Consider the following 20689-nt stretch of genomic DNA (forward strand, 5'->3'; position numbering starts at 1 on the left):
TGGCCTATTGGTTAATCTAGCCCTGGATGGGACTTCCAGGTTATCTTTCAGACAAGCTAACAAATTATATTTGTTGGCAGAAATTAAGTTCACCATAAAAAAAATCATCTTCAGGTCTCAGGTTTTGATATTAAGATTTCAATGCCCAGAACTTTGGAACTCTTTACCCAATGAACATCATAATGCTTCTTCTTACCTCAGTTTTCTCAAACGTTAAAAAAATTTGGCTATGCTTATTGTAGAGCATGACCGAAACCAGGGTTTTATTATGGCGGATGGCCCCTCTCCATTTACTTTTATTAGTTGCAGTCTCATGTTTTTCCCATATACGTTCTAATTACCAACAGTGTCTTTTCTCCAGTAATGCTTCAGTAAACCATCCTGTACTAATCCTAATTGATTTTTCTTATACAAGGAGCCAATTCATCTAACATAGATAAGGAAATTTGATTTGATGGCACCAAGTTATATGTAGGGGAAGGTGAAAGAAGGTACCACACGCACAGTTTACAGAGCTTTGCAAGGTCATACGAAATTGTCCCCTGAGGAAGGCGATGGTATCGTCGAAACTCGGAGCCTAGTCGGGACCTTGTTGTTTGTTTTTGGAACTTTACTTGTTATGAAACTTTGATACAAACTGGAAATAAAGGCTCAGTGTCAACAGGTTGGATGTGACATCTCCAGTGCCTCTCTTTGTTGATTTTACCAGGTTATATGTCACATTTCAGTACGATGTATATTCTAGGATGAAATCTATAATCTGGTCAGAAATTCAATTGGTTGTACCAAATTCATCTTTGATTCCCCTTCAATCCACAAAGTATAAAACTTAAGATGATTTCTTCCTATAAGTTATTTAGATACCATTTGAAAATATGACTTACCAGAAATATTTGATACTGGATTAAAGCTCTGCAGCCCAGAGCGCTAAATGCTCCAACACTCCTCTGACACTCATAGAATTCCTATGAGCGTTGGAGCAGCGTCAGAGCATTTATCACCCTGAGCCGCGGTAGAAGCCTGTACCGCGACTTAGTAAAAGAGGGGTAAATTGTTTGAGGGGAATATTATGATCTATGTTTTAAGGGATTTAAAAATAAGATGGGGAAATGTAAAGGAATGTATGGGATTGTCTGGCTTTTATTGATTGATATTATGCTATGTTATATTACTATGTAATCCTCCTTAACTGAAAAGTAAAGTAAAATATAAATGCACATGTTAAATTAAATTAATAAACCTGGTGACCTCTTGTAGAGATGAATTATAGTTGACATCTTTGGAATTACAGATTGGATGGTGCTCTTGTTAGAGGACAGGGAAACATCCAGCTAAATACATTTAAGTAATGTTATTTTCACTCAGAAATAGGATTTCAATAAAAACTAACATCAGTTTTCAATTTGTTTTTAAGACTCCAGAATCTGTTCAGCCTGAAGAGGAATATGCAGAATTTCCAGGAACTAACTTAATTGATGTAACCGATATTGCACAGGTAACAGTGGATTCTGGTTGAGAACAGACCATATGTGTACAAAAGCTGCCCTGTTTCTTTAACATAACCTCAGTCAGTGCATTATTACAGGCTGGATGAGAGATGTGTACCAAATTTTAATCCTCCTGAGAAGAAGTTTTGAGGAAGATAGGTTTCAGAGTTCTTGGAGAATGAGGGGATGATTGCTTCAAATCCAACCTACATCTACATTCCTGGTGGCCCGAGCTTGGAATTCCATCATCATTACTTAGCAAAGGCTTGCTGACTTTTGGATGGTACAAATGTACTAGATAGGTTTTATACACAGCATTTTACAAATGTATAGTACAAATACCGAAGTCCAATCTGAAAACTTGAAATCGAAGTGACATCATTGACAAAGATGGAAGCCTAGGCTAGTGGCTCCATCTCAAAGCCGAATAATTCCCCTGTAACTAGCAACTTTTTGTGGGTCTCTGAGCATCTGGTTGATTCCTGGGGTATAGCCTTGTGGTACCTGCCCATGGCGTCCAAGAAGAAGCAGGAAACCGACAAGGCAGCAAGCCATTCAGCAAAGCGAACTTCAGTTCAGCCACCACTAGTGCTGCCCAATTCAGGGAAAATTTTTTGATTTGATTTAGTCTATTGAATCGATTTTTCGATTCAGTTTTCCTACCTAATTGGGTATTTTTTTTTTTTTTCAAACATCTTGGAAGGTTTATTTTGTAGACAGGTGGAAAGAAGAACACCTTGCCTAAAAGTATAGGCAGTTTAACAGAAGGCAGAGGAGACGTCTTTTCAACCAATAATCAAGTCTTTATTTAAATCGGTAGTCCCAACAAGGATACAAGTTTCGGCGTGTTAAAGATGCCTTCCTCAGGAGACACTATTGAAAACATTTAATACATAAATATAACTATTAAAATCATGCAGTAAAAGAAATATAAAACATATACATTAAAAGCAATTTGCACAGAAATTGAAAACAGGCCATAAAGACATAACCAATATATAAGGTTTATTTTGTAGCCACTTCACCCACCCCACCACCTTTGCCCTCTCCTATCCACACTGGCGCTGTGGTGTAAACAAAATAAACAATCAAAAGAGACTTTTCTTCACTATGTTAGGTCCTAGCTCACATTTGCTGTCTAACACCAGCTCTGGCAAGATGCACATTTCAAATCTGACATATTGTAATCAGAAAATAAAATTGTGTTTTCTACCTTTTGTTGTGTGGTCATTATTTAAATCATGTTGGTCCCAGGCTCTGGTTTCTGTTTGTCTTCTTTTATCTCGCTTGCCAGGGTCCTCCTGCCTATTTGACGTTTTCTTCTTTCTCAATGCTTACCATCCATCTCTGTCCCCCTTCCGTTTCCCTTCCCTCCCCCGGAGACCTGGCACCTCTCCTTTTTTTTTGTCTCCATCCCCGCAATCCAGCATTTCTCTAATGACCATTCCTCCCATTCAGTATTTCTATCCCTTGGGTTCAACTTCTCTCCCTTTCTTTTCCATCCCTCCATTCCATTATCAACCATCTCTCTCCCTATCCTCTGTTTTAAGATGCATTATTTCTTCTCCTTCCCCTGCACACTCCATCCATCATATACCCCTCTCTTTGGACCCCCTCCCTCCTTGTACTTCTAATAGCTGCACCAGGGGGCCTCCCGAAGGCCAGCATTTTTCCCCCTTCTCTCCACCATCGTCCGGCTTCCCCCTGTCCTCCCTGTCTCACTTTCAAAACTAATTAAGGCCTGCAGAGGATTGCTGGTGATGTAGCGATTCTAGCAGGCTGCCGTCAGCCTCTGCTGCATGTTCCTTCTGCTGTGGTCCCACCCCTCCTCTGACATCACATCTGGGATGGACCACGGCAGAGGGTACATGCAGCGGAGGCCGACGGCAGCCTGCTAGAATTGCTACATCACTGGGGATCCTCTTCAGGCTGTAATTAGTTTTGAAAGACCAGGGGGAAGCCAGACGATGGTGAGGAGAAGGTGAAAACATACTGGCTTTCGGAGAACCTCCTAAAGCTGCAGAGCCAAGGGTACCCACAGCGCTGGTGCCTATGCAGCACTTCCTGACTGACCCCCCCCCCTCAAACTGTGAGCTCTGACATCAGGCCTCCTAAAGCAGGAGCAGCAGCAGCAGCAGTGGACAGTCAGCAAGAGGCAGCGCTTAGGACAGGCTTTTCGCTGCTAGAGCACTGCTGCTCCTGCTTCAAGTTTTAAATTTTAGTTAAAATTTGATTCTAACGTTTATCAGCATTTCTAAGCAATGTACATCAATAAAAGTGGGGGACACGGTTGTATGCATACAATAGACTCATGTATACATTATTAAACTAACTCAAAAGCGTAAGGAAAGGGGGAGGAACTACAATATTTATAGTAAAGAGAGACATTTAAGGATTGAACAAAAAGGTGTGGGTAAATAAAAATAATGAAAAGTACTAAAAAATATCTTTGATCGATATAAACAGCAAAAGAAAATTGGCTATACTCTAGTCATAGATATTGAAAGTGTCCCTAAAGAGGAAACTTTTAAGGGAACCTTTAAATCTATCTAACATAGTCTCCTCCCTAAGGTAGATAGGTAAAGAGTTCCAAAGCTGAGGGGCTGTAATTGAGAAAATCTCTGTATGTCTTGTATTGATGACCTTCAAGGAGGGAATGGATAACAAGTGTTGTTCAGTTGATCTTAGTCTCCTTGATGGAGTGTATGGAAGAAGGCATCTATCAAGAAAAATGGGTGTATTTGTTAATCAAATTTTGAAGATTATGATAGCAATTTTATATGTGATTCTGTATGTGATTGGGAGCCAGTGAGCATTTTTCAAAAGGGGGGTAACATGATCAAACTTTTTAGAATTTGTGATAATTTTTATAACCGTATTTTGTATTATTTGTAGGCGTCTGATTTCTTTTTGTGTAATGCTTTTGTGTAAAGAGCTACAGTAATCCAATTTTGAGATCACAAGAGAGTGGATGAGAATGTTTAGAGCTGCTGGTTCGAGGAACTTAGTGATCGTATCATGCATAATTTGTAATTTAGGAGGCCCGAAGGTATGCAGGGAGGAGGGTTGGTCAGTGAATCGGAAAGCCTGATTTTTTTAAGAAAATGAATCTATTTGAATCAATTCACAGATGTGAATTGGTGAATCGGGCAGCACTAGCCACCACATGCTGTTGGGTTGCAGGATGAAGGAGGAAAGCAGCTGATTTTGGGAAAGCTAGTGTCCTGCGCAACGGTGATGCATTGAGAGTGTCCTGCGCAACGGTGATGTATTGGAACCATTTACCAGGGCTGACAATACCAGAGCTGCTTATGGAAGTCAAATCTGAAATTGCAGTGGTCAAAGATGCAATCCGGGAACTGCAGCAGGATTTGGCTGACATGGGGGTTCATATCGATGTGGTAGAAATATACATGGACACTTGTGAGGAGACGGCTGCTAGTGCGTGGCTTGGATTGAAAGATTTTCAGTCTGAGCTAAATGAGTTAGTGGATAATAGAAGATAGGGAAAATAGGGCCAGAGAAATAATTTTAGAATTCGTGGAATACCTGCAACTGGGACATATAAGGATACCAGAGAAGTGGTGGTAAACTTAACCTGATGACTATTACAGAACCCTAGGTGTTATTGTTGAGGATACATTGAAATCCTCAGCTCAATATGCAGCGGTGGCTAAGAAAGCAAATAGAATGTTAGGAATTATCAGGAAAAGAATAGAAAACAAAGATGGAATTGTTATAATGCCCTTGTATCGATTTATGGTACAGCTGCACCTTGAAAACTGCAGTTCTGGTCACCTTATCTCAAAAAAGATATAGCGGAATTAGAAAAGATACAGAGAAGGGCAACGAAAATGATAAAAGGGATGGAATGACTTACCTATAAGGAAAAGCTAAAGCGGCTAGGGCTCTTCAGCTTGGAGAAAAGATGACTCAGGGGTGATATGATAGAGGTCTATGAAATAATGAGAGGTGTGAAAGGGTAGATGTGAATTGCTTGTTCACTCTTTTCAAAAATACTAGGACTAGGGGGCATATGATAAAACTACTAAGTAGTAGATTTAAAACAAACTAGAGAAAATATTTATTCACACAATGTGTAATTAAACTCTGGAATTCGTTGCTGGGGAATGTGATGAAATCAATTAGCTTAGCAGGGATTTAAAAAGGTTTGGATACATTCCTAAAAGGGAAGTTCCTACACCATTATTGAGATGACTTGGGGAAATCCACTGCTTATTCCTAGGATAAGCAGCATAAAATCTGTTTACTACTTGGGATCTAGCTAGGTACTTGAGACCTGGGTTGGCCACTGTTGGTGGTAGGATATTGGGTTTGATGGACATTCGGTCCTTCCCAATATGGCAATTCTTATGTTCTCATGGGAGTCTCCTCCTTTTTACTCTCTAGGGTGGGGAGTGCACATGAGACCTCTCCCAAGACTCTCTCCTCTCTTACTAGTCCTCTAAGTTAGACTTGCTACAACAGCCACTCCCCTAGCTGCCTTCAGCGAAGAGTAGCCTGCAGTCCTGCAAATGACTGAGTGTGGGCCAAGGGGGAAACAAGTGCAAGAACATTGACTCTAAACATGGTTGGACTAGTGTGTCCAACCCCTCGCTTCCGAATTCGTATCTTCAGTTGTGAAAATGAGACTTCTTGGTGTTCAGTACCGAAGCCATCGGATGCATCTTTGGAGGCCCCCATCTTTGGAGGCAATGAACGCAAGTAGAGACAGTGACCATTCCACCGGGTCGAGAGTCTGCCGACTGAGAAAGTCAGCCTGCATATATTCCACTCCTGCTATGTGCGCAGCCGAAAGAGCCTGCAAGTGAGCTTCTGCCCACTGGACGAGGAGTTGAGCTTCTGAGTGCTTCTGATGCCTTCTTGCCTGTTGACATATGCTATCACTGTCACACTGTTGAAGAAGACTCTGACTGCCTTGCCATCCAGAGACTTTTTCTAGTGCCTGAAACGCTAGATGAATGACTCTGAGTTCCAGGCAATTTATAGACCACTTCTGCTGAGTCGGAGTCCAATGCCTCTGGACTGGGGGGTCTGATGATGCAATGACCCCCCCCCCAAAAAAAAACAAAAAACCACCCCATAAAGGCTGGCATTGGTCGTTAATATCTCCCAGGAAGAGAGGTGAACAGGCATGTCTCTGGAAAGGGCAGTTGTACTCAGCCACCATCGCAGGCTGCTCTTCATTGTAGGCAGCCAGGGAAGTGGCTGTTGTAGCAAGTCTGACTGAGGGGACCAGCAAGAGAGGAGAGAGTCTTGGAGAGGTCTCGTGTGCACTCTGGCCCAAGAAACCATCTCTATGGTCGACACCATTGACCCCAGGACCTGCAGATAATGCCACACCGTAGGAGCTAGTCTCTATAGCTGTTCCAAAGTCTGCTTCTGGATCTTCAGTCTGTGTGGATCTGTAAAAAAACATGGCTCATGGCCGTGTCAAAGAAAACTCCCATGTACTCCAGGTACTGAGTCAAGTTTTAGCTGACTCTTCTTGAAGTTGATTATCCAACCCAAATCTTAGTTATTTATTTAAAATTCTTTAAGCTATGTATGGGAAATTGTAACAGTGGTGAAACTAAAGTAAGTCAAAAATTGAAAGGAAGGTAGGGGTTGGAGATTGAACAAATGGCAGCCTGAATAGTGCTCTTCAGAGTGCCTTCATTGCTCTTCATATTTCCTCATGGTTAAAAGGAAATCTAAGACCTGGATTTACCCTTCTGAACCCGGGTCGACATCGCAATTACCTGATCTGATGGATTTATTTGTGGACTGAGGATGATGCTGGAGGAACAGACCTCAGCTGGAGGCAGGAACCTGGTGGAGGATTCCTTTGCCTCCCTCAAGGTGGTTAGTCTCTCTCCGGAACAGCGAAGCCTGCCAATTTAGTCACTGCCCAAAGTCGTGTCATGTGACCTGGTGGGGTGGGGCTGACTGAGGCAGGTATGTTTGCTGACTGCAAGACAGGAGAAGAGTCCGCAGTGAAATTGTAGCAGGAAAGATCAGTGCCAGCGCTGACAGGTGGTTTGCAGTTAGAGGAAGGCATCCAGAGAAAAGCTGCTGTGGCTACTTTGTCAGCAGGTATTGAACTTTTTTCAAATATGGGATTTCAGACAGTTTTGTCTCTTTTACCAAAGCTTTCAGTTCTTTTGTTATCCTTCAGTCAGAGAGATGTTTTCTACTTTCCTTTAAGGCAGTTTTCTTCAATGCAAGACCTATGGGATTAGGTTAGCTAGCCTCTGCCCTCATATTTTATTTTATTTTTTTTTGTTACAGGAAGTCTTGTCATAATACTGGGCCTTTCTCTTCCCTTTGTCCCCCCCCACCCCATAGGTCTAGTATCTCTCTCTCTCTCCAACCATATGTATGTCTTCGCTGATAATGATTGAATCAGGCTGTCCAGCCAGCCCTGGGAACTTTTCCTATGTTTTAATTTCCTGTTGCTGCTTGACCAGGACATGGCTAAAGGAAGGTCCCTAGGACTGGTTGGATAGTCTAGATTAATTGCTGCCATTGAAGACATCCAAGTAGTTGGATGAACACAGGATGAGGGGAGAGAAGGTATGTAATGAAGATGGCTCATGGGAGGTGGTGAGGAGAGAGAGACACTGGATCCACAGAGGGAGAGAGAGAGAGTGATAGATGCAAGACTATAGGGGTGGCAGTGGGAAGAGAGGGAGTGATGCTGGAAATAGGGGATAGAATAGTGTCTCGCAAATTTTTTCTGCTGCGGCACACTAAACCCAGGGCCACGTCTAAAGGACCTCTGATTGCACACAGACATCGACTGGTGATGACACATGTGTGGCATTATCACATTGAGGTCCACATATGCTTAGAGGCCCTTTAGACACGGCCCTGAACTTGGGGGCTTACCAAAATCCAGACAAACTGCTGGGTTTTGGAAATCCTTCCATTGCTGTTTGTAGGCACTTGCAAGCACCTGCATTTTTAAAAATTTGATTTAAATTGATTTTAAACGATGTGATCAATTACTGTGCTGTCTATCACCAATTGAAACCATTGAGTTAGGCTGTGGTAGGGCGCCTAACTTATGGTGTGCTATAGAGAATTTGGGCCTAAATGCTTTACTCTAAAATAAGACAACTTACAGTTGAATAATTTAGGCAACTTAGATGAGGTTTATATCTTATACTGTTCTTTAAGAGAAAATGTAAAGAAATTATGGTATCCTAACTATAGTAGTTAATTATGAAAAGCAAAATGGAGTACTCTGATATCACAACTTTATCCAAGAAGCAAAACAGCAGTAGTTTTCACTAGCATTGCTTTATGCTTTGAAGATATAATATACCGGTAGCCATTTTTATTTATTTATTTTACTGCCCATAGGATCAAGAAAAGGAAGATGAAATACCTGAACCAGTACTGGAGCTAAATGGCTGGTCTGAACCAGGGTCTGCCCAATACAGTGGCCTTCCATTTCCTCCTATCTTGCCAGCTCCGCAGCTCACGACTGATATTCTGGATGGGATCATTACAAAGAGAGAAACACTAGAGAACCGGTTGATTAACTGGTGAGTCTGCACTGAGGCGATAGTTAAACAGAGTACTCAGTGCAAGCATAGCAAGAAGAAATAGTCTGTAAAAATATTATTGTTCTTGGTAAGTATTCTCTACAGTATGAGGCCCTCTTTTCTGCCTGTATCTTTCTCATCAGTCTGGAACAGCTTAAATGAAATCCATTGCGAAATAAGGATGCATATTATTTCATTTAAGAACTGGAGATAACTTGGGCAAAGAGCTAACAGAATCTGTACTCTACTTTCCCTTGGCAAGTTGGCTAAGAAAAACAGAGTATGTGAATTTTTTTTTTTAATATGTGCTCTGATCTGGCTGTCATTTATATAATAATGGGCAAACCATTAGTAAGAAATATGATGTAATCATTATTCTGAGATATTTATCTATTTAAGGTATTTGAGATATTGTAGCATGAAGAAAAAACAAAACCTGGAAAAAAAAAGTTAAGTCACAGTCAGTTTTCCTTTTAGGGTAGAACAAGAGATAATGGTACAGATCATCAATAGGATGTATCCCATCCAGCCAGAGACCTTGCCCACTGCAGACATATCAGAAAGCGAGGAAAGTGCCGCCTCAGATATTGGTGAGTATAAAGTGACTTGCCTTTTCATTTGAGCTTTATGCTTTTGGAGTTCCTTAGTCATTGTTGAATAGAACACACGCCTTCAACTTGGAGGGTTAGAGCTTTGTGTCCTCAGTTCAGTCTGCTTTCATTTCTAGTGGAGGCAGCAGGTGGTGGAGGATTGCAGTTATTTGTCTCTGCTGGAGTACCTGTGAATTCTGACTTGATTCGTCAATATGTCAATGAAGCTCTTGCTGAGACTATTACAATTCTGCTGAGTGAGCGAGGGGTACAGAAGGGAGCTCCGGCACCAAGAGTTCCTGAAAGTGTGCCCAATGTGCAGGTAATGGAGTGGGTATTTAAGACAACAGTATTGCTTTAGTACCTTTTCTAACTTGAAATTATATAACTTCACTTTATACAGTGCTTTTCATTCAAATTAGATTCAAATACTCCTTATAGTTTAATATTTTATAATCAAAGAAATTCTTACAATTAGTTTTGGTGCAAGGGGAGATTTTATCTTTTTACTGTATTTTGTTTACATCTTATTTATTTCTTATATATTACAGTCCCATTTTACCAACTTCCCAATACCGTTTTCAGTCATAAAATCATAAAGACATTAAAATAAAAATCACCAATTAAACTTCTTTCCCACTTTTATCCAACAGATACCTCCCTAGATCTTACCCTTCTCAATTTGTATATTCATATTCCAACTTTGTCCTATTTCAGAACAACTTCAGTTTCTCTTTTTACAAAATGAAATGAAATATAATTTTTCTTTTTCTGATTTTCTATCATAATGGCATAGCTGTAGTCCACCAAGTGCATTTGTTGATTCTGTTCAATTTGTTTTAATCTGTTTTATGAATATACTATTTGTATTCTGGCATTTTTAAAAAAGATGTATATTTAAATCTAAAAATAAATAAATGTGATGAGCATAATTTTTAATGCATGCATAATTTTCCAGACTCTAGCTTCAGGCATATGATCTTTGGTAGTTTTAACTATTTCAACTTTGTTTCTGTTGCTTTGTACATTCAGGCTACTATCATCCATACTCCAGTGGTTACCCCACAGCCCACGCCTATTCACTCCCCTCCTCCTTTGGAAGAACCAGTCCTGGTAAAAACACCATTGTTGTCTCCCCAGAGTTCAGAGGCAGAGTTTGATGGGTCACAGCAAAGCTCCCCAGGTAATCTTGAGTATTTATATTAATGACCACTGTACATGATAGAGTTTAAACAGGAAACGTTCTAAAAATGTAGAATCAAGCCAAGTATAAGCTCTCTTTTCCATCATTAAGAGGAATCAGATCCATTAGTAAAATTCCACACTTCTTTCTGCGATATGGAATAGACTACCTCCTCAAATTAGATCGTGTTTTATCTCTTCAGATCTTTCACAAAACCTTAAAATTCACTATGTTTCATTGCTTTTTAGGCTATAGCGCCAATGAATGTTAATGGATCTTTCTTTGTGATCTAATTATGTAAACCGAATCGAGCTCCTATTTTTAGGAGATGATTCAGTATATAAGACTAAGAATTAGATTAGATTAGATAGGTAGCTGAAGCTCTTTTGACCTGACACAAAATTGTCACATAGGCCTGGATTCTATAAATGGCACATTAAGTTAGGCACCTTACTTAAGTTGAAAACACTTAAAAAATGGAAAAAAAAAAAGCTCTTAAAAGACAAAACGTAGGTGCCTACCAGCGCCTAATAAAACGGTGCCAGAATCACACCTACGGAGACATATGATGCCTAATGCCCCTGTAGGCATGGCTAATGCCAGAAGTGGCATTAATGGGAATCCAGCACTCTCCTCAGCCAGGCAGCAGTGAGCCTTGGGAAACCTGGGGTTAGTATCTGTTCCCTTCAGCAGGGACTCAGAAGAGGGGAAGGGAGGCAGCACAAGGCTAATAAAAATGCCTTCTTTAGCACTCTCCAGACCAGTAGAGGTTAATCTTTACGAATGGGTATATATCCATTCATGACCAGCAGGTGGAGACTGAAAACAAAACTGTGAGATAGAACATAAGATATCCCCTTCTCTATTCTCATCAGTCTACTTCAGTCTCCAGCAGGTGTTGAGTGATCTGTACCCATCTCCCTTGGTAGGGCTGTTGGAATTTGTTTAGGGGGTTTCTAGTCCCTGTTTTTGGCCGGACAGAGCTTGGGCGGGCCCTGTTTGGGGGTCTGTCCGACCTCGGGGGTGTCAAACCGGGTGGTCTCGAGCGGGGTCCCTCCCCCCACTTCCTATTCCTCCCCACATTTTTTTAGAGGAGCCTCAGCAGTAAGCCTGGCCCCCTAAATCAAGCAAGGCATATTGCTTCGAGAGCCTGTGGAGTCTGTTCTGTAAAAAAAAAAAAAAAAAATCCTGAGGTAGTGCTGGTCTGGAGGGTTGTTTCCCTTTAAGATAACTGTATTTTACTGTGTTTTTTCATCTAACCGGCACTTTGTTTTTAGCTAGGTCGCATATGGAGCAATTGTGTCCTTCTCTGGGGGAATGTGACACAATTTGGTTTAGCCGCGAGGCACTCGTGGCCAGCCTGACTTTGGCGGTTTGGGCCGGTGAGGTGGTGGAGCTCCGTTGGCAGCGGCTGCAGGCACCCAGAGCTCCCTGCCGATGGTGCCTCGCGAGTCGGCTGGGAGCAGTGGGGAAGCCCAGTCTACCCCAACCACCCACGGAGGGATTCCACGAACCGCCGACGGTCGGGTTGCAAAGGATCCCTCTCAGCTGATTTTTTGACAGCTGATGCCGACTTGCCTGTTTTAGTGGCTGGGACTGTTCAGGCTTCTCAGCCGCTACAGGCTATGGAGGGAGCATTTTTGGCGTGAACTTTGCCATTTTCTCTGTCTGGCCCTCCATTTTGTCTGCAACCTCAGGTGACCTTCCCCCTATATTGAAAACACAGGGGCAGGTTTCAGCAAGGGTTTATTTCCCCTGATTTAATTTTTTTCTTTGTGCAGACAGTTGGGGGTTCCACGTGCGCCCGGGGGATTTCGGGGGTGGTTTTTCCTTCCACATCCCCTGTGGTTTTGCCTCCTCTTTTCGTTTGGCGTCCCCTCTTCCTCCTCCCTTATCCATGCGCCTGCGGGAGGGCTTGGATTGTGGATTGGTGGTCGGAGGAGCGTTTTGGCATGATTGAGATCCTGGCCACTTTGGCGAGCTTCCAGGATCCTCCAGAGGGGACGGCCGCTGGCAGCAGGGCTTCGGGTTTCCCGTCTTCCGGTGCAGAGGCGTCCGTGGTGCGCTTTTTAATTAGAGGGATGTGCTTTTAGACCTGATTTAGCAGGTCTCCTCAGTGCTGCTTTTTTGATGATGCGCCACCGGAGACCCCGCGTATGGGGGCCCCTCTGCTTCAGGGGGTCTGTCCTGTTTTCCCGCTCTTTTCCTGTGCGTCAGGAATTTTTCACAGTGAAATTTACCGGGGGCGCCGTTTCAGTTGGCGCAAGCCTTGGCTCTTTGGGATACCATCCCGGAGGGGGATAGGGCTACCTTATTTTCGCTGGTGGTGGACGCGGTGGTCTCGATGATTGATAAGCGGCATACCGTGCCTGTTGCGGGCCGTTCTGCCCTTAGGGTCAATGAGGAGCGTATGTTAGAGACACTTCTTAAGCAGAATCTTCATGTCTCTGCCTTGGGGGTCCAGGCAGCTATTTGTGTGAGGCTGGTGGCTCACGCCATGTTTCGGTGGTGTGAGCGTGTCCTGGATCGTGAGTCTGATGTCTGGTCCTTTGTGGATCAGGAGGTGGCGAAGATTAAGATGGCTGCCTCGTTCCTCCCAGATGCTCTTTTTGACTTGGTGCGGCCTGCGGTTAAGTCTGGGGCTTTTGGTGGCTTTTGGTGGCCATGCACCGTAACTTGTGGCTTTGCGCTTGATTGGCGGTTGCTGCGTCCAAAATTTAATTTCCCAAAATTTCCTTTTCGGGGGTCATATTTGCTTGGCAAGGACTTAGATAAGTTGGTTCAGGCTCTGACGAACTTTGAGATGCCCCGTCTGCCTGAGGACCGTGCCCACTCTGCATCTCGGAGTGGCACTGCCTGGGGGCGTCTGTGGGTATTTTGCAAATTTTGCCCTGGGCGTTGGCCTGCTTCTTTCCAGGCTTCCAGTTTTTCCCCGGGGTCAGTTGGCTCAGCGCATGCAGTCCTTTCGGGGGGCCCGTCGGGGGGCTGGGAGTCCCCCCGCCGGTTTCCCCGCTGCCCGTCTTGCCCGATGGTTCTTTGCCGGCGCCCCTTTGGTTCCGGTGGGTGCCCGGCTACGCTATTTGTTTCCCAAGTGGGCCGATCAGTGGATCTTGGGGGTGGCGTTAGGACGCGGTGTTCAGTGAGCGTGTTATCCCAGGACAAGCAGGCAGCATATTCCCACACATGGGTGACGTCACCTACGGAGCCCCGCAGTGGACAGTCTCGAAAGCAAACTTGCTTGAAGATCTCGATCTTTTGAGGACTGCACTGCGCATGCGCGCGTGCCTTCCCGCCCGAACTAGGGGGCGCATCTCCTGAGAGGATCCTCAGTTCGTTTAATTCCGCGGAGACAAGAAGACACGTTTTTCTTCAGCTCTGCAGCACTTTTGCCTTCTCTTCACCGCGGCTGTTTCTTTTTTTTCACAAAGTTCGGTCGCTGTGCTTTAATTTATTTCTCCTTTTTTAAAACTAAAAAAAAAAAAAATAATGTAATTTTTGTTTCTCTTTTATACCTGTCCGGCCGGTGAGCCTTGGGCCTAGGCCAATTGCTCCTTCCGTTCGACACGGACTTTATTTTTTCTATGTCCCGGCCTCTCACCGGGTTTAAACGTTGTCGTCAGTGTAATCGTGTGATTTCGGTCACCGATCCCCACTGTCGCTGCCTTCAGTGCCTGGGTCCTTCCCATTCACCAGAAGATTGCCATCGTTGCTTCACTCTCACTCCACGGGCTTTTCGACGCAGGTGCGCCCAATTTTTTCAACTCTTCGGAGACATGGAGCAACCTTCGGATTCGACTTCGACCTCAGCGGCTGCCCCGGTATCGAAGGCTTCGACTCCGACATCATCGACGACCACGGTCTCGAAGGCTTCGACCCAAGTTCCGGCTGGAGCTTCGGTCTCGAAGGCCTCGACCTTGCCTGCTTCGGTTCCCTCGAAGACGGTGTCCTCGATGAAATCTGCCATGGGAGGTAAGTCTCCGGGTTCTCTTTCAGGTACCGTACCCAAGAAGCCACCAGAGTCCTCTGCACGTCCATCTTCCAAGCGTACCTCCAAAGACAAGGGAATACTCACCTTCGAGGTCGCCCTCTTCGGAGCGTACTGCTGCACCTACGAGATCAGAACCTTCTGTCTCGATGCCGATGCTGGAAGACATGCTAAAATCTATACTGACCACTCAGATTTCCTCTTTAGTGGCTCAATTGGTCCCGTCCTCGACCTTGCCTCGGGTGGATCAGCCTGTCACCCAACCGGAGCATCCAGTATCTCGAGGCCGATCCCGGACACCTTCATCTGATTCTTCTCCGGACTCGCCTCCTTCGAAGCACCGATCGAAGCCTTCGAAGTGCTTCTAAGCTTCAGAGAGAGTCTTCAGCTTTGGACACCGAGACTTCTCTTCCCCTTTCTTCGAAATCGAAGCACAGATCTCTACACCATCGAGCATCGACTCGAAGTCCTTCTCAACCGAAGACTCCTTCATCGAAACCAGCTCGTCGAGGCACTTCACCTCAGACCTCGACTCATTCAGTACCACGTACACCTGGTACTTCCCCTTCCAGGAGCCTTAAGAGGAAACATTCTTTTACTCCACTTCACAGTTCAGCTTCTTCAGTGACTCTACGCCTTGAATCGGAACCACTGTCATCATATTCCAGAGAGACTTCTCCTTCATACTCAGCACTCCCTAGATCTCGCAGTGTGTCTCCTCAGGAAGCATCTGATTCCAAATCCATTTCATTTGCCAAATTTATTTTTCATATGGGACAAGCTCTCAAACTAGATCTTCATTCTGATTCCAAATATACTCCTGAATATTTGGCAGATATGGAGCTTCCTCATCCACCTAAAGAGTCACTACGTTTACCCATGACTCCTGTTCTCAAACAAACCTTTGCTCGTAACATGGAGACTCCTTATTCCATCACTGCCATTCCTTTTAAATTGGAATCTCGCTATAGAACAGTTCCATGTAAGGGTTATGAAAAATCTCAACTTTCTCATCAATCCCTGGTAGTGGAATCATCTTTAAAGAAAGCACATCCTTCTAAAATCTACGCTTCAGTTCCTCCAGGCAGAGAAGGTCGTACCATGGATAAATTTGGTCACCGTTTATACCAGAACTCTATGATGGCAAATAGAGTTCTTAATTATAGCTACATTTTCACTTCTTACTTCAACCATTTTCTGAAGATTTTACCATCTTTTTACCTGGATATTTCCACAACTCGTCTTTCAGAATTCAAACTCATCCTCAAGACTCTCTCTCAATTACGACTCTTCATGTTACAAGCCTCATATGATGCTTTTGAACTCTCCTCTCGAGTATCTGCCTTTGCAGTAGCCATGCGTCGTTTAGCATGGTTACGTATTGTTGACATGGATCCCAATCTTCAAGATCGATTGGCGAATCTACCTTGTCAGGGTAACGAATTGTTCGATGACTCTATTGAAGCAGCTACCAAGCGTCTCTCAGAACATGAACGCTCTTTTGCTTCCCTCATTCGATCAAAACCCAAACCTGCACCAACTAGAGGTTTTAAACAGACTCCACGTCGTTATCCTCAGAAAACAACTCCTGCTTTTTCCAGGCCTCCTCCTCGTCGTCCCCCTCAACAACAGCGTCAGCAAAAATCTCAGACTCCTGCTGCCACCAAACCAGCTCAGTCTTTTTGACAGTCTCAGCCTGAGCATTCCAATTTCTCTATTTCCAAATTCTCCCCTCCCCATAGGGGGTCATCTGTCTACATTTTATCACCAGTGGGAGCTCATTACATCAGATCTCTGGGTGCTTTCCATCCTACGAGAGGGATACTTTCTTCGGTTGCTGCAGGTGCCTCCAGATCGCCATCCAAGAGAGTGTCCTTCCGATCAGTCGCACCTTCCCCTTCTTCTTCAAGAAGCTCAGGCTCTGCTTCGCCTGCGAGCTGTGGAGGAAGTTCCTCTTCCACAAAGGAACTTGGGATTCTACTCCCGTTATTTTCTAGTTCCCAAAAAGACGGGGGATTTACGACCGATCCTGGATCTCAGAGCTCTCAACAAATATCTAGTCAAAGAGAAATTTCGAATGCTCACTCTGCCAACTTTATATTCCTTAATGGATCAAGGGGATTGGATGTGTTCCCTCGATCTCAAAGAGGCGTATACTCATATCCCTATTCATCCAGCATTTCGCAAATACCTCAGATTTCAAGTAGGAAGCCTTCATCTGCAGTACCGAGTTCTCCCCTTCGGGTTGGCTTCTTCTCCCAGAGTTTTCACAAAATGTCTCGTGGTGGTGGCAGCAGCTCTTCGCAACCAGGGTCTCCAAGTATTTCCATACCTCGACGACTGGCTCATCAAAGCTCCCTCTTTTTCAGGGGTTATTGCAGCGACCCAACAGACTATTCTTTTTCTACAAAGTTTGGGATTTCACATCAACTTGCCCAAATCTCAGTTGACTCCCTCTCAGTCTCTCCAGTTCATAGGAGCAACTCTGGACACTATCAATCTGAGAGCCTACCTTCCACAACCACGTCAGGCCGTCCTTCTTCAGATTTCTCAACAAGTCTTCCAACTTTCAACTGTTCCAGCACGAAAGATGATGGTTCTGCTCGGTCACATGGCTTCTACAGTTCATGTGATTCCTTTTGCCAGACTTCACCTTCGTATTCCTCAATGGACACTGGCATCCCAATGGCAGCAATCCGTGGATCCACCAACTCGACTGATTTCCATAACTCCTTAATTGCGGAAGTCTCTCCGTTGGTGGATGCTCTCTTTCAATCTTTCAAGAGGCTTGCTGTTCCACCCTCTTCCTCATCAGAAAGTCCTCACAACCGACTCGTCAACGTACGCATGGGGAGCTCATGTGGATGGTCTTCGCACTCAGGGTCTATGGACTCAAGCAGACCATTGGTGTCATATCAATCTGTTGGAACTCAGAGCGATATTCTATGCTCTCAAAGCTTTTCAACATCTCCTTCACGACATGGTGATTCTTGTTCGTACCGACAACCAAGTGGCCATGTATTATGTCAACAAACAGGGAGGGACGGGATCTCATTCCCTATGTCAAGAAGCTCTGAAATTATGGCATTGGGCAATTCTTCACAACCTCTACCTCAGGGCTGTTTACATTCAGGGTCAACACAATTGTTTGGCGGACAAATTGAGTCGTCTTCTACAACCTCACGAATGGACGCTCAATTCTCCTACTCTTCACCAAATCTTTGCTCGTTGGGGAACTCCGCAGATAGATCTGTTTGCATCACCTCTCAACTTCAAGCTGCCTCAATTTTGCTCTCGCATTTACACTCCTCAACGTCTCGAAGCGGATGCGTTTCTACTGGATTGGAGGAATCAGTTCCTTTATGCCTTTCCTCCGTTTCCTCTGATTCTCAAGACTCTAGTTAAACTGAAGTCAGAACATGCCACCATGATTCTGATAGCTCCTCGGTGGCCCAGGCAACCTTGGTTCTCCCTACTACTTCAACTCAGCACCAGGGAGCCTCTACTTCTGCCAATCTTTCCTTCTCTACTCACGCAGAGTCAAGGATCTTTGCTTCATCCCAATCTGCAGTCTCTACACTTAACAGCTTGGTACCTTTCTGCATAACAGACTTTCCTCAATTTTCTCAGTCTGTTCAAGATATCTTACTTGCTTCCAGAAAGCCATCGACTAGACAATGTTATGACCAGAAGTGGACAAGATTTTCTACTTGGTGTTCTACGCGTCACTTGCAATCTATATCGTCCTCTTTATCATCAGTTTTGGACTACTTGTTTCATTTATCCCAATCTGGACTTCAAACTACATCTATTCGAGTCCATCTTAGTGCTATAGCTGCTTTTCATCAGCCTCTGGATGGAAAACCTCTTTCTGCACATCCTATGGTTTCTCGCTTTATGAAAGGACTTCTAAATCTCCATCCACCGCTTAAACCACCTCCTGTGGTTTGGGATCTCAATGTTGTTTTAGCTCAACTTATGAAACCTCCTTTTGAACCGCTTGACAAAGCTCACCTCAAGTATCTCACTTGGAAAGCTGTGTTCCTGATCGCCCTCACATCTGCTCGACGAGTTAGTGAGTTACAAGCTTTGGTTGCAGATCCACCTTTCATAGTTTTTCACCATGATAAAGTGGTCCTACATACTCATCCTAAATTCTTACCTAAAGTTGTTTCAGAATTTCACATCAATCAGTCTATTGTTCTTCCTGTATTTTTTCCAAAGCCTCATTCTCATCCAGGAGAGGCGGCTCTTCATACTTTGGACTGTAAACATGCTTTGGCTTTCTACCTCCAACGCACTCAGCTTCACAGAACATCTCCTCAACTTTTCATCTCATTTGATCCGAACAAGTTGGGACGTCCTATATCGAAACGCACAATCTCCAACTGGATGGCTGCTTGCATTTCTTTCTGCTATGCTCAGGCTGGTCTTCCTCTGCAAGGTCGAGTGACGGGCCACAAAGTTAGAGCTATGGCGGCATCTGTAGCTTTCCTCCGATCAACTCCTATTGAGGAAATCTGCAAGGCTGCCACTTGGTCCTCGGTTCATACTTTCACCTCTCATTATTGTCTGGATACCTTACCTCTCATTATTGTCTGGATACCTTATCCAGGAGGGATGGCCATTTTGGCCAATCTGTTTTGCAAAATCTTTTTTCGTAAATTGCCAACTTCCCTCCATCCCTTTTTACTTAGCTTGGAGGTCACCCATGTGTGGGAATATGCTGCCTGCTTGTCCTGGGATAAAGCACAGTTACTTACCGTAACAGTTGTTATCCAGTGACAGCAGGCAGATATTCCCACAACCCTCCCACCTCCCCTGGTTGGCTTCTTGGCTAGGTATCTGAACTGAGGATCCTCTCAGGAGATGCGCCCCCTAGTTCGGGCGGGAAGGCACGCGCGCATGCGCGGTGCAGTCCTCGAAAGATCGAGATCTTCAAGCAAGTTTGCTTTCGAGACTGTCCGCTGCGGGGCTCCGTCGGTGACGTCACCCATGTGTGGGAATATCTGCCTGCTGTCCCTGGATAACAACTGTTACGGTAAGTAACTGTGCTTTCTGGTGTCGGCCCTTCGGGGGTCCTGCCCGTGATGGGAACTGCTTTGGTAACTCCCATTTGTAAAGATTAACCTCTACTGGTCTGGAGAGTGCTAAAGAAGGAGAAATTAGGTTTTTACCTGCTAATTTACTTTCTTTTAGCTTCTCCAGACCAGTAGAGGTCCCCACCTTGTCTGTTGTTGGGGCTGTTTTGTTTTTTGTTGCGGGTTCTAGTATTTTTCTAGGGCCGGGGAGTATTAAAGAACAGTGGCTGTGGCTTAGCTGGCGAGCTGTGGGGACATTTTCTTTCTGATGTCTCTCCTCTGCATTTTCCAACAGCATTTTGGGTATGTTAGTTGTTACTCCTGTTCGGAGTATTGTTTATTTCTGTTTTCAGTTCTTGGTTCTGCTTGGCTATTCGGCAGACTGATGAGAATAGAGAAGGGGATATCTTATGTTCTATCTCACAGTTTTGTTTTCAGTCTCCACCTACTGGTCATGATTGGATATATACCCATTCATAAAGATTAACCTCTAGTGGTCTGGAGAAGCTAAAATAAAGTAAATTAGCAGGTAAGAACCTAATTTCTCCTTCTCTGCATCTTAACTTCTTTTAAAGCCAGAGAAGGACTGGGGAAATAAATGATCATCGAAAGAGAGGAGGAGGAGTGCCAACTACAGTACTCTTCAGATATTCGCGGTTTTTCAACATTCGCGGTCATTCCACGAACATAACCCCCGCAAATTTCAGGGGAGTACTATACTCCAAATTATTGTAGATATGCAAGCCAAGGAAGAGGCTTACTATGGGGCAGGCACTCTCAGAATAGAAGAGTTTGGGTGCTTCCTACATG

At 44.2% G+C, this 20689-nt stretch overlaps 1 protein-coding gene across 5 annotated transcripts in view; it reads left to right on the plus strand.

Annotated features, from left to right (window-relative positions):
- KIAA0586 (KIAA0586 ortholog) overlaps window positions 1-20689 on the plus strand; it is a 397462-nt gene that overhangs the window by 189711 nt on the left and 187062 nt on the right. For all 5 annotated transcript variants that reach the window (XM_033951201.1, XM_033951204.1, XM_033951205.1 and 2 more), the window contains 5 exons: window positions 1415-1495; window positions 8856-9040; window positions 9518-9630; window positions 9768-9952; window positions 10663-10813. In XM_033951201.1, the coding sequence (XP_033807092.1) occupies window positions 1415-1495; window positions 8856-9040; window positions 9518-9630; window positions 9768-9952; window positions 10663-10813 (715 nt within the window). The remainder of the gene's footprint in view (window positions 1-1414; window positions 1496-8855; window positions 9041-9517; window positions 9631-9767; window positions 9953-10662; window positions 10814-20689) is intronic.

Source organism: Geotrypetes seraphini, chromosome 7, assembly GCF_902459505.1.
Source record: "Geotrypetes seraphini chromosome 7, aGeoSer1.1, whole genome shotgun sequence".
Lineage (NCBI taxonomy): Eukaryota > Metazoa > Chordata > Amphibia > Gymnophiona > Dermophiidae > Geotrypetes > Geotrypetes seraphini.